The sequence below is a fragment of the Streptopelia decaocto genome, assembly GCF_964273445.1.
Source record: "Streptopelia decaocto genome assembly, chromosome: 2".
Lineage (NCBI taxonomy): Eukaryota > Metazoa > Chordata > Aves > Columbiformes > Columbidae > Streptopelia > Streptopelia decaocto.
The window spans coordinates 132,742,431-132,757,527 of record NC_138655.1 but is presented as its reverse complement, the minus strand read 5'-3'; the positions used below and the strand labels follow the sequence as shown (position 1 = coordinate 132,757,527).

Here is a 15,097-nt window from a genome sequence, read left to right as displayed (position 1 = left end):
ATTTTCTATCACATTGAAGTATTTAGCATAATTAATACATACATACTTTTCTAGGTTGCTATATTGTATATTACATTTTCCTTTCCTCTAGAAAGCTCGGCATTTCACCTTTCCAATCCATTTGCTCCCAAAAATTCCACTCCATGCTATTAAGCTATTTTAGAGTAATATATTTTACACAATTAAAATATCCACAAAAGAAAAAATTGGCAACTTTTACCGACTACCATTGCCAGAATGGCTGAACTGGGCTATAAAAGCAAGGAAGTTTAAAGACCATTTTATGAAGATATGACTTTTAAGATAAGTCTACATCCCTTAATATTTTGGCTGACAAGGTGATGGGAGAACTCTGACTTCTCCAATTATAACTCCAGTAGCTTAAGTAACTCTAAAAAGGTCATGTGGAAAAGGTATAAAACATTAATCTCATCATTTTCCATGCAGCTCGTTAAACTCCTAGAAGGTGTAACAGCTGAGACAAATTGAACAACTTTGCAACCTTTCTCTGATAGAAGCCTACACAGTTGTTTCATGAAAACCCAAAAGGTTACCAATTATTTTTCTAAAAAGCTCGTCTTCATCAGACTGGGAATTTGGTACTGCACTGTGAAGGCAGTTTGTGAAAATGCTTCATTTGAGTGCCTTTAGTAAAGCTGCACAGTTGTAATAAATCCACTAATCTATTACCTGTTTTGGCTAGGAGAGGAGGAAAAGGAAACCAGGAAAGGCAAGGGAGAGAGAAAAACAGAGAGAAAAAGACAGCAAGAGAAAATGAGCAAGCAAATAGAAGAGCACATATGCCTGCATTCAGAGCAGACACACTAAAACCCTGGAAAAAAAAATAATAACGGTAACAATTTTTTGATGAATGTGACCCAGTCTCAGGCTTGAGGATGCCGCTAAAATCAGCGGCAGTAGAGGCAAGCAGCAGCGGTTCGCGCAATGGCACACACCAGAGCGTTTCAAACAAAAGTGACTCTTCCAGGTCTCGTGTAAATAATTTAACACTCAGCTGTTTATGATCTTTCCTGACTTAAAGCCCAAAGCTTAACCAACATTTTGGTAAACTTTGAATTAATATATTTCTTAATTGACTAATGTTCCAGAGACGTGACCTTTTTAAGTTTCTTGACATGCTTTGAATGGTGCAAATCAGATGCAGACGGCTGGTTTGGTCAAACAGATTTCAGTTCAAAATAAAGAGCCACATAGCCAGTTTATTATTTCTCTATGTATTACATAGTAGAAAAAATATTCACACATAGAAGTACTACTTTGGAATTACTGAGCTTTCTAGCTTTCAAACATTAAATTTATAACAGATTTTCTGCAGTTAAGTAATATAAATACTTCATTGACAGGAAACTTAAGAGAACTCTCCAACAATCTTGATACTAACATGTAAAAATTATAGAAACATGTTGTGCTAACAGGCAGTTGTTACAAACAGTATGACTAAATCTCTATTTTAAAACTGTGCTATTTTCAGAAGTTCCTGTAAATGTGCTTTCATGTGAGCAAGTCTGACAGACAAAAAATTCTGATGATCAAATCAACCAGATGGACCAATGTTTTTGATCACATACTTTTGAACAAAGCCTGTTAAGATTTGCACACATTTACACAGTAAAGTACATGAATGAATGACGAGCTGTTGGAAATTTCAAAACAAATCAAAGACAAAACTATCACAATGGGTCATAACGTTATCAAAGAATCAGAGAATGGTTTGGGTTGGAAGGGACCTTGAAGATCACATTGTTCCAACCTCCCTGCCATGGGCAGAGACACCTTCCACTAGACCACGTTGCTCAAAGCCCCATCCAACCTGGCCTTGAACAATTTCAGGGAGATAGGGCATCCACAACTTCTCTGGGCAGCCTATTCCAGTGCCTCACCACACTCATGGTGAAGAATTTCTTCCTTATATCTAATCTAAATCTACCCTCTTTTAGTTTAAAGCCATTACCCCTTGTCCTATCAATACATGCCCTTGTAAAACATCCCTCTCCAGTTTCTTGTTGGCCCCTTTTAGGTACTACAAGGTCACAAAAAGGTCTCCTCAGAGCTCTCTCTTCTTACACTGAACAACCCCAACTCTTTCAGCCTGTCTTCATAGGAGAGGCATTCCAGCCATCTGATCACCTTCATGACCCTTCTCTGGACTTCCTCCAACAGGTCCATGTCCTTCTTATGTTGGGGCTCCCAGAGCTGAACGCAGTACTCAAGGTAGGGTCTCACCAGACTTGAGTAGAGGGGGAGAATCACCTCCCTCGGCTTGCTGATTACACTTCTTTTCATGCAGGCCAGGATATTGTTGGCTTTCTGGGCTGCAAGTGCACGTTGCTGGCTCCTGTTGAGCTTTGCATCAACCAACACTCCCAAGTCATTCTCCTCAGGGTTGCTCTCAATCCATTCTCCACCCAGCCTGTATTTGTGCTTGGGATTGTCCTGACCCATGTGCAGGACCTTGCACTTGGCCTCGTTGAACTTCATGAGATTCACCTCAGCCCACTTTTCAAGCCTGTCAGGGTCCCTCTGGATGGCATCTGGCATCCCTTCCCTCAAGCATGTCGACTGCACCACACAGCTTAGTGTCATTGGCAAACTTGATGAAGGTGCACTCAGTTCTGCTGTCCATGTTGCTGACGAAGATGTTAAACAGCGCTGGATGCAATACTGACCCCTGCAGAACACCATTCATCACTGGTCTGCACTTGAACATCAAGCCATTGATGACAACTCTTTGAGTGCAACCATCCAGCCAACTCCTTATCCACTGAGTGGCCCATCTGTCGAATCCATGGCTCTTCAATTTAGAGACAAGGATGTTGTGCACGACAGTATCAAATGCTTTGCACAAGTCCCCATAGATGATGTCAGTTGCACTTCCCTTATCCACCAATGCTGTAATCCTGTTGTAGGAGGCCAATATTATTCAATATATTCATTAACAATTTGGACGAGGGAATTGAGTGTACTATCGGCAAGTTTGCTGATGACACAAAGCTGGGAGGAGTGGCTGACACACCAGAAGGCTGTGCTGCCATCCAGCAGGACCTGGACAGGCTGGAGAGTTGGGCGGGGAATAACCTGATGAAATTTAACAAGGGAAAGTGTAGAGTCCTGCATCTGGGCAGGAACAACCCCAGGTTCCAGTATAGGTTAGGAAATTCCATATTAGAGAGCAGTGTAGGGGAAAGGGACCTGGGGGTCCTGGTGGACAGCAGGATGACCATGAGCCAGCACTGTGCCCTTGTGGCCAGGAAGGCCAATGGCATCCTGGGGTGTATTAGAAGGCGGGTGGTTAGTAGATCGAGAGAGGTCCTCCTTCCCCTCTACTCCGCCCTGGTGAGACCACATCTGGAATATTGTGTCCAGTTCTGGGCCCCTCAGTTCAAGAAGGACAGGGAACTGCTGGAGAGAGTCCAGTGTGGGCAACAAAGATGATTAAGGGAGTGGAGCATCTCCCTTATGAGGAAAGGCTGAGGGAGCTGGGTCTCTTTAGTTTGGAGAAGAGGAGACTGAGGGGTGACCTTATTAATGTTTATAAATATATAAAGGGTGAGTGCCACGAGGATGGAGCCAGGCTCTTCTCGGTGGCAAACAATGATAGGACAAGGGGTAATGGGATCAAGCTGGAACACAAGAGGTTCCAATTAAATTTGAGAAAAAACTTCTTCTCAGTGAGGGGAACAGACACTGGAACAGGCTGCCCAGGGAGGTTATGGAGTCTCCTTCGCTGGAGACATTCAAAACCCACCTGGACATGTTCCTGTGCGACCTCACCTAGGCGTTCCTGCTCCAGCAGGGGGATTGGACTAGATGATCTTTTGAGGTCCCTTCCAATCCCAAACATACTGTGATACTGTGATACTGTGATCTTTTGAGGACATTAAAAAGCGATATGGCCCATTCAGCCTATTGTTCTTTATGAGCAATCTTACTACTTTTGTGTGAGCCATTCCCAAGGGAAAGGGATAGTTTTATGATTGATTTCCTGAGAATCAAGTTATGAGTCCCCAGTTCTGCATCTTTTATTCACTGAAAATTCTATCATGAGTTACTTGTAGTTTTATTTTAGAAGTCAGTGTTGTAAACCTTTTTCATCATAACAGTACTACCCATTGCAAAATATGCAGCCATGACTGATTGCAGACAGCAGTAATAATTAAGGATAATTAATGTACAGCCTCCTTAAATATAAATCACTGGGTTTTTTTGGTGAATGACTTGCTAGGTGTTTGTATTAATAAGCTTACAGATGCTGATTTGTATGAGGTTACTCACACAGAAAGTTTCAAAGCGGATTTGGTTTCCCTCTCTTGTCCCACGCTCTGTGCAAGTGAGATCACTCTGGCTCATCACTCAATTGCCCAATTTTCCTTCATGAAAGAGTGAATAGTCCATAGGATCATGCTACTTAAAAGTTGAGTTTCTGGCTCTTGAAAATACCAAACAGTAATTACTTGGCCTTAAGTACTTCTATGAATAGATGTACATTTTCAGATTCATTACAATCTATTATGTCATTGCAGCTGAAATTAAAAAGGTGTCATCTTGAGAGGAGAGAGGTCTCCAGACAGCATCCCAATCATTCTAATCAGACTGCAATCATTGGACCAATTCTGTGCTGATTATTAAATGAACAAAGAAGCATGCAGGGGTCATGCAGGGCATGGCTCATTTATTTCCAACAAGTTGTCAAAGTTTTAGTTTGTGATTTTAGTTCATCTGCCCTTCAGTCTCACCATCTCACTACTGGTTGCCAAACCATATTCTGCTTTGCCACTTGGATGATCCCATTTGGGGCTGTGATCCCTGTTTTGAGGACCACTGCCTTAATGTCTGCACATAATACTATTTTTAAGGAATCTTTCAAGAAAAAGAAACCATAAACATTCACCTTTTTGATTTACCAAACCAGAGAGAAAACACTTCTAGCACTCTAAGTATTTCTTAAGCCATCAAGCATGCTGTAGATGGGCCTCTCGTCTTCAAAAATTCTTAAAGAATTGTCCAGTGTTGGGGGGTCATTCAATAAATGTCCAGTGTCTTTGCATAAGAAATCACCCACACTTCATTTTGCTTTTAGTTTCAAGCAGCTCCATAACAATTATTCTATTGCATCTTTTGTCTTTTTTTTTGGTGTATGGATTGTGATTCTTCTGGTTTTCAGTGTAGTTTCTTAATCAAATAGCCATTTCGGATGCAAAAGTACCTGGGGCCACCTTACCCCACAGCGAGCCTGGGCACACACTTCTGTTGGGACCCAAAATTCTGTCACTGCTTCTCTGAAGTGGGATTAGCTGAAATTAATATAGTCCTATAACCAAATATATCAGCATTACTTTCATATCTTAAAGCTTTCGTTGGCTTCCTGTGTCCATCCATGCATGCTTAATTTTGCGTAACTGTTCTTTTTTATTCTCTGTTAAAAGTAGCAAAGTTATTACTGAAACTTCTAGAGCAAGATTTTATTATTGTGACCTTTACAAGCTTCTGAATTTGCTCCCATATTAGAAAACGCTGCTTATATTTTCTTTTTATGTCTGTTGACTATTTTTTTTTGTTTTTAATTCAGTCATATGACATTCTTATTTTAAAAGGGATAATAGTAGTAAATAGACAAATTAGTATTTAATAAAAACATTACTGTCATATTTAAGTATAAAACCATTAACTACCCAGAATATGTTTAAAGAGAATACAAGTGTTTGTGAGATCAAGGAAAAGTTCAGTATTATTCCATTGCTCAGAGCACAGATCAACAAATAACTACTGCATGCAACTGAGGTCCCCTCCCAAATCGTGTAGTTTGAATGACATAAACCAATGCTTTTGAGATTAATATATTTCCAGCCCTGTATGTATGCAAGGTCTTGACATTACCTTCAGTATTTTTTGGCTTCTTAGCAGTTATTAATACCTCTTTTAAGTTAAACTTTGTTTCTGTCAGCATGCCTTTGCTTCTTTTTATAGCTTTTCCCCCAATATCACAATGGGCTGTTTTGCACTGCACTCTACTAGACTAACTACTATTAAAAAAATTTCTTGTCCTAATATATAATAAGAGCACACCAGTCATTGCTATTTTCAAGGTAAAGTACTCATTAAATCGAAACAGCTGCCATTTTGCTAACATTGTCATCAACATATGCCAGTTACATCTCCCATTAAAAAAACTGATTTTTCTCCTTATTTTTAATTCACTTTGCTTATCAACTATTTCCTTCAAATCATCTGAAAAACCCTCAAAAATTAACTCCAAGGTTCAGACTCTGGAACTTACTGAATACTGTTTTACCCTCTTTGTTTGGAATATGTAAACCATTTCTAACATGTGGAATTGTTTTAGAAAAGAACTGTCTTTAAAAATATTTTGATAAATGAAACTCAAATCAACAATATTTTCAGGATGCAAACTAGAGCTGTTGTGAAGCTGATCCAATCTTTGTATCAATATCAGTAATTTTGTATCCCATGCATGATGTTTATAAGAGAAATAACTGCGTACAAGCTGTGACCATGAACTCATTTCGAGCAAATGGAAGGTACAAAGCAGGTCATTTATAAAAAATACCAAAGACTTTTCCTTTAATTTCCTTGATTAGCTTCTTTGAGTATCAAATATTTATAGAAGTACTTGATATCTTTTTTTTCTAAATACCAAATAAACACTGCATTTATAAATTGAAAATGAAGACATATTTTTTTAAGCCTTCATATACCCTCCAGTACTGTCAAAAATGTACTCCAAGGTTCCAAAAGCATTTCACTTCCATTTCCAAAACATTAAAAAGTTATATCTCTCTGTATGGGAACTTGCACAAGAATGGCAAGGAGGTTAAATGTAAATACGCTCAAGTGACTTGCAGCTGTGGTGTAGAAAAAGTGCATACATCACACTAATTGTTTTACTGACCTCGCGTGCTTGACGAGTAGAACCTCTGTTAGATAACACAGGCCTGTGAGAAACTCTAGGCACCTTATCACTATGTCTGAGAGTCCTGCTTCGTTCTGAGAAAGAGCAGGAGGCTGCGCCTGCCTGAAGCCTTGAAATGCAGGCGAGCTCAGCAGGCCCAGTGATCTTCTCAACAGGGCTGAACTGACCAGTGCCTGCGTCCCTGCTTGTGTTACCTCTGCATGGGAGCTTAGGTTCTATTTCAGAGATCCCCCAGTAGAGAGGTGACTAAAAGAAAACTTGCTCTTTGCAAATGCATTCCTGGCCTCTGGTTCTTCTTGCAACATGCCTGCATTGATCCACACACTCTCAAAAATATTTCAACAAATGTACTTTTCTAACACAGAATCTTAAAGAGTCCCCTCATGTTCTTTTATATCAACGTATCATCACACCTACTTAATCATATTACCCTTATAGACATAAAATAATTTCATCTCAGTATTACTATGGTCATGTGTCTCAATGAATTCTTCATCCCTTACATTTTATCCCTGTTTTTGAATTAGTAAAATTGTGTATATCAACTGTGCATGTCTGGTAGTGATGATATAATCTGTCAGATAGAGGAAAGCTCTGTGAAGTAATCTGTCATCACTTTTCCTGAAATAAACTATAGCTTTCAGGGACTTCTGGAAACTCACTACTGACAGACATTATTGCCGCAACAGGCTGAGTATCCTAAACTACAGCAGCAGGTGCTTTTTGTGTTTCCGCTTCCTCTGGACCCCCGCATCGTGCCTGTGTGAGATTCACCTTTCCATCCTCAAGCGTGGAATTCACCTATGGATCCATCTACTAGCTAATGGGTTGTGCTAAAAGTAAAATACCTTGGTGAGTCTCAAATCATGCTTTGGAATTTAAAAATAATTAAATAAATAAATAAAGGTAAAGTTTTAAAGACATCTTTTCACCTCACAAATGCTTTTGTTCACAGTGCCCCCCTCTCACTCTCCCCAGACCAGCAATAAAGTTTGGGTTATGTCATTTCTACATTCATACATCAAGTCTTTCTGTAGGTCCTCACCTAGAAACAATTATGTTTTGTAGATTTGCAATCAAAAGAAAACTGGATAGATATATCACATATATACGCACAAAATCTGTATAACCTATTTGATAGTAATCTATCGAAATAGGGACAATTAGCAACTCAGGACTGTATCCCCACCTTTGTGAGCAGGACTTGTTTTAAAGCCATTTTAAAACAAGATAGCTAGAAGTCATTTACTTATTTTGCAAAGTGTTTTACTCTATATAATACTTTTTCCATGCTAATGAATGATGACTTTCTGTCTGCAGTGACCCTCCATAAGCATTCGAGCTTTTCATTTGAAAAAATTGAAGGCAATGTTCTGGTGCAGTTCTCTTAACACCAAGGATCTCATATTGTTGTTTTACATGTCTGTTAGTGACAAAATGTTTTGGTGCCATGTTCACAAAAATCCTCTGCAGATTATAAAAGTTTTTCCTTTTTTCCAGATATGGTTATTAACTATTGTTATCAACATATGTACATTTGATCCACTGTCATATAAAAATCATAAAAAACAACCAATGATGTTTACAAGGAAAAATATTATTTATACCAAAGCAATATTTGCAATGTTAATTTTTACCCCGATAACGTGCTAGTGTGACTTCTTCAACTTATGTTTCAAGAGTAATTCAAATTATTTTTACCAAAGAAAGCCAGAATTCACCCTGGAAAAGTGGAGTTTGATAGTACCAGAAAAAAGACACTAAACAGTTGTATACCACCATGCATAATGGTTACTTGGGAAGACAAATGCCATAACTCCAAATGCCCCCTTCCTTCTTCTTTCCTCAGCTTATATATTGAGCATGATGTCATATTGTATGGAATATCTCTTTGGCCAGCCTGGGTCAGCAGTCCTGGCTGTGCCTCCTCCCAGCTTGTGCATCTCCTGCCTTCTGCCTCAAAAGTTTGTGACTTGGTATAAACATTGCTTAGCAACAAACAAAACATTGGTGTGTTATCAACATTCTTCGCATTCTAAGTCCAAAACACAGCGCTATAACAGCTAGATTTTGCGAGTACAAAGGATGCTGGAGTGCTAACCCTTTTCGTCTCCAGCTGAGGCCATTTTCTGCTATTGCAGACATGGATGCTGTTTGTTTCATCACCTATATGCCATGCCCTTTCTGTAACCTGAGTACCAAACACCGTTTTGATGGGGAATGTAAAATTCACTGATCAAATGTACTATTTTTTACTTTTTAATGCTGTAAAAAGCAAGTTTCAAAACAGAAAAAAAAAGGGGGGGGGAGCCTGACATTTTCACATGCTTCTAAAAAATCTTTACCATTTATTCCTCTCTAATCAAAATGCTTGCATTTTTGCCTATAACTAGAGGCTCTTCTGAATTTTGAACAAGAATAGGCAAGAATCTTCCCAATAAATGTTTTTCATGTAATATTTCCCTTTGATTTTGTTTTAAATGAAGATTCTATCATGAATCACATAAATCACAAAAGTAGATAATTTGCATATAGAAAGAGAATTACATACCTTATACTGGATAAGGAGACCATAAACCAAAATATTTTCATTTTTCACTTCCCTTGCAAATTTCTTGATCCTACTTAGTTCTTCCATCCCAATGCTGAAAGAAATATTTTCTGAAATATCCAAGAGCACCTGTAAAGGAACAAATATGGAAAAAAAACCACCAAAACAAAACAACATTTTTTCAAGGTGTGTGATTTTAGACTGCTAGTTTTTAATATCTCATTTTTATGTGTTAAGAACATGTAAAATTACAGGCTAATGAAGGTTTTTTGTATTTAGCTTCTGTTACTATTGAATTACACCACCTATGTATTTAATGACACAAAAATATTTCTATTCAAAGCACAGTGAAACCAATATGCCAGAACACATCAGAACATGATGTTCTAACTGCGTATTACAGATATTTAATTAAATCAGGAAACAAACAACATTCTTTTCTAAGATCTAATCTAGCTTTCACAGATTTTTTTTTTTGTTACTATCAGGACACTAGAGAGATAGAAGTATTTTCTTCAGCATCTTAAAGGTTTTCAGACTGGAACTACATTCTTTAAAGATTTATTTTGAATCTACCACCTTTTCAATACCGCATATCAGTTGCCTAAATTGGATTAAATTCAAGATAACACGTCACATTTCAAAAGCAGAAATGAGTTCAACAGAAGGTAGGGGATCAGACTGTCCTGCACTCTTGGGCATGGAAAGGCAGGTCTTCTACCCAGCAGGGATGCTGCACAAACATGGTGGGTCTTCCAGGACCTGAGCTGGTATCTCCAGGGAGGTATCAACCAGCTCAGGGCTCCCTGAACCCTTTCTCAAGGCTTACATGTACCCACGGTTCAATTAGTTTACCTCACAAAGTTTCTATTAACTGTAGAAATCAAAATTAAGAATGATGCTTTGTATGTATAAAGTTTAAGCATCCATTAATAGCAGAAATACCTTTCCCTTAGAAGAAACAGAAAATATTTTTCTGGCTGAATGATTCCATCTATATAAGACTTATCCATAAGTACTTACCTAGAAGTACTGAATCTATAAGAGAGACAGAAGTATAGAGGTAGCCCTAGAGATCTTTTATGGGAAAATTACTTCAAGCTCCCTTTGTTCCTTAAGTTTAGTTTATCCTGACAGATAATAGGCTTTTACTCATTTTTCCCTGCAACACTTTTTAAAAAGCTCTTTACATTCTAAGTGTATATTCACGAGCGACAAGGCTATTGTCTCCTATTACACAGACAGAGATTAATTTTCAAACACTCATTATTTTGTTATTTTTTACTGAAAACAAGACTATGTACTGCTTATTTACTGCTATTTACAAGAAATGTTAAAGTCTGTTATTTCAAGAGAGAGTGACCTAGCACCTGTTTGCTATTATGCTGTTGCGCAACATTAAAGAGATTTTCCTCACACTTACTTTTTACCAAAATGCAAACATTGGCAACTAGAGTTGAAGTATGAATATTTCTTTCTTAATAATCTTAAGTAATAACAACCAAATAAAAATCACACCTATTCATTTAGACACTTGCATCTATAAATGTGAACACATATTACTCCCTTATGAGGAAAGGCTGAGGGAGCTGGGTGTCTTTAGCTTGGAGAAGAGGAGACTGAGGGGTGACCTCATTAATGTTTACAAATATATAAAGGGTAAGTGCCACGAGGATGGAGCCAGGCTCTTCTCGGTGACAACCAATGATAGGACAAGGGGCAATGGGTACAAACTGGAACACAAAAGGTTCCACTTAAATTTGAGAAGAAACATCTACTCAGTAAGGGTGACAGAGCTCTGGAACAGGCTGCCCAGGGGGGTTGTGGAGTCTTCTACTCTGGAGACATTCAAAACTTGCCTGGACACCTTCCTGTGTAACCTCATCTAGGTGTTCCTGCTCCGGCAGGGGGGTTGGACTAGATGATCTTTTGAGGTCCCTTCCAGTCCCTGACCTTCTCTTATTCCGTGATACTCAGAAAAGTAATGTCACCTTGAGAATATGATTCTTCTGGTTCTAGCAGAGTTGGAAGGGATACTGGTTTGATGCAGACAAAAAATGGCATGAAGTTTCTCCCGTACCATTGATCTTCCCTTTTCTGTTATGGCCAAATACAGTAGTCGCTGCTCTAGCTTACAGATGCCACCAAAAAATCCAGTCAGGCACCAGGATAAAGGACAGTCTTTGAAATTTGGACAATTTATAGGAGAGAATATGAACAGAAGTCATCATGTCCAGTGCAAGCTCATCCTTTTACTGGGACAATTCCCCCCAGGCTGGTTAAATAAACGATCTGGCACAATAATAACACCTGTCGTTTTTACAACCAAAGAAGATGAACATTAGAAGGAAAAATAAAACTGCTTCTCTAAATTATCAGATTGTTATGAAAATGTTACACATGTCCTGAAATCGAAGAACAGACAAGAACTTTCCAATTACACAAAAGTATACATAGGACTGTTCCTGATTATGAGGTTAGAATGGAACCAGCTGCTTTCCTCACTTATCCTTTCAATTCTTCGCTACCAGGAAGAAATTAACTTTGAGAGTAGAAAAGAATTTTTCCTGTACAGCTAGTACCTAAAACATATGCATTTAAATGTCATTGTATTGCTTAAAATTCTTAGTCACGTTTGCCTGAAAAATATCAATGTGGCCTTTTATATCAAAACAGAAGGGTCTTACAGGACTTGTCACTAACAATGCATTCAGGTTCTATGTTAAACGAAGTATATAACCAAGAATAAAGCTGAGGAGAATCCTACTCATAAGCCTTAGTGAAGAGGATACCCAACATTGAGTTTAATTAATGACTGCTGAAGGAAGTCTCTGTCCCCCAGCCATACCATCTGTGATGAGTTTTTGGGATCAGAATTTTAAAGGACTTAAATAGTTCCCAGTGATTAATATGAGACAATGATTTGTTTAGTTAATTCGTCATTTAAAACATACTTTCCAGTCCTTCTATTTTTTCCTTCTTGTATTTCTAAAAGACAGTGTGGTAAGTCCATAAAATTTTAATGTGTAGCACAAAGTGCCTGTTTATATTTAGGGTACTTAATTTTTTTTAAGATACTTTCAATAAATATACAAGTGACTGTGTTTTAGATGTTAGCAAATTCTTCCACCTAGTTATAAGACTTTTCTCCCACTGTTTAGTTTTGGGAAATTTCAAGTAGTCGTCAGGAACAACTGATGGATCTGGAGTATAGTGAAGTGATTAAATACTATTATTTTCTCCTGAGGCTATTTTAAAAGGTGTTCATCTAAATAATTTGTTCATGCACCAGGCTGCTCACGCAAGTACACTTCCATTAAAAATGGTGCTGGATTCCACGACGACTTCAAGACCTCGTAACTTAGTGGCAAAACCTGAGTTTCAGAGTGAGCTTGTGTATACGTTATCTGCATTCATACCTACTTTTCAGGAAATATTAAGTCCAGAATATTTATAGCTACAGTTATTAAAACAAAGCTCTCACATTCCATGTGTCACACCAAAAAAGCACAAAATTCAAACTCCAAGGTAGAAATTAGCTATGAATCAGGCGCAAAATAAGAATGCTTTTAATACTGTAGTATTACGTAGTTGATTAACAATTCTAACTTTATCTGCACACCCCCAAAATTTAACAGAAAGAAATGGTTTTTTTCATATTCCTTATAAAGGGCTAATGAAAACATTCTGAGTCCAGAAAAGAGCATTCTGCATATCTAGTAGTTTTGTAAATACGCAACAGAAATAGAGGTGTATCATTACTGTGATTATCAAAAGCAGAAATAATTTATCAGTAAAATTAAAGCTCCATCCTGAACCTCTTCAGAAATAGGGTCAAGAAAAAAAGATGGCCTAGAAATAAAGTGCTATATATTGATGTTCATAGAATCACAGTAGCTTATTCCAAGACAATAGCAAACAATAGGTAAGGATATAACTTTTTTCATTTTGAAAAGTACTTGATCTTCATGATATCTCATTTATTTGTTAGATCAGTAATGAAATTTCATTACTTACATTTCAGATTAAGCCTAAAATTGAGAAATAAATGCTCAGCTTTACCTCCAGATCACTAGACTACACTCTTCAGATACTATTCAAGCCCCATATAAAATACGTATCTATTCCTTTTTCAGGAGCTTCATATATGGTATTATATTTTAAAATCACAACATATTATCTTGCATTATTGCTGGAAGGTATAATAAATATAGTCCGGGGGCACATTGCTTGCTGACATGTGGCATTAATGACACTCATTTCACGCAAGACTTCTGATCCCTACCTATTGAGCCAGAATTAATAATGACAGAATTAATTTGGGCTGGTTACACAGCATGGAGACTTTCCAAATCTACTCATATTTTCTCCTTTTTAACAGTCTGAGTAAAATAAAAGTCATGTACACCTTCAGCTGTCGCCCACATGAATTGTTGCATTAGTCTGGCAGCAATATTCAAATAACAAGAATTTAATCCAAAAATACACTTTAAAACTTTGGCCACGTGCCAGAATAGATTTTTCAGTCTTACAACATCTCAATAAGTAAAGTATGTTTTTAAAGTTATATTGTAAAGTACTTCAAAGTTAATTTCTAATACTTGGACCAGAAAAGCAAACAATAATTTTAAAACTTTGAATAAACCACACAGCATAGAAAAAAATAAAGCCACTTAATTCTGCTTCAAGTGAGCATTCAGGCAGAGTCCATCATTTGCAGCATCCCCAGCAGAAATGGAGCACAACAGCAAAGCAGGAGTTAACAGTTCAACATGACTGCCCACAATGAGTCTTTTACAGAAATATACAACTAATAAATTGTCTTTTGGTAGTGTTGGTTTATTTCCTGACAGCATGCAGTGCATTTGCTGAAGTGCAAAGGATGCTCTTTACAGTCCAATTTACAGTTCAAATTTACAATTTTACTCAGAGCTATCAGCATCTCTTGAAATAGTTTAAAACTAGTCTAACATTTAAAAATGTCTCACTAGATGCTTTTTACAGTAACTTACAGGAGTTACCTACCAAAATAAGGACAACTGGATATAAGAGAGGAATACTTGATTTTTCCAACATATCCACTACTTGCTGGGTTTCTTGAACAGCATGGTTTTTATCCTAAATGAAAATAAATGTTTATAATTACTGCAAACATCAAACAATTATTTCATTAAAAAGGAATTCCAAAATCTGATATTTACCAGAAAAAGATCCACCACTTTTTTTGTTTTGTGAGTTTTTATTTGGTTGGGTGGTTTTAATATATTTGTAATGCTTTTGTCTGGTAAAGTTATAGCTGTTTTAAAAAAATAAGATTAATTATATTACTCTTAAGAAAGAAAGACAGCCAAATAGATAGATAGAAATAACATTCTTAGGGTCTTGACTGGACTCTGATATGATTCAGCTCAAACCTTCTTGTTCACATCCAGGGACTCAAATACAGAAATACAAAACTGGCACATATGTGTCCAAAATGGGAAACACTAATATAGACCATGGTAGAAATTCACAGTTAAATGACTACACATATGACATCCTTCTTCTTGAGACAATTCACTTCAACACAATATCTATGAACGGAAATTTTAAACTAC

The 15,097-nt window shown here is 37.4% G+C and overlaps 1 protein-coding gene across 2 annotated transcripts in view; it reads right to left on the bottom strand.

Annotated features, from left to right (window-relative positions):
- Window positions 1–15,097, bottom strand: part of CRPPA (CDP-L-ribitol pyrophosphorylase A) — a 127,388-nt gene that overhangs the window by 48,534 nt on the left and 63,757 nt on the right. For both annotated transcript variants that reach the window (XM_082044159.1, XM_082044158.1), the window contains exons 8-9: window positions 14,526–14,618; window positions 9,501–9,629 (exon numbers count right to left, since the gene is read on the bottom strand). In XM_082044159.1, coding sequence (XP_081900285.1) covers window positions 9,501–9,629; window positions 14,526–14,618 — 222 coding nt within the window. The remainder of the gene's footprint in view (window positions 1–9,500; window positions 9,630–14,525; window positions 14,619–15,097) is intronic.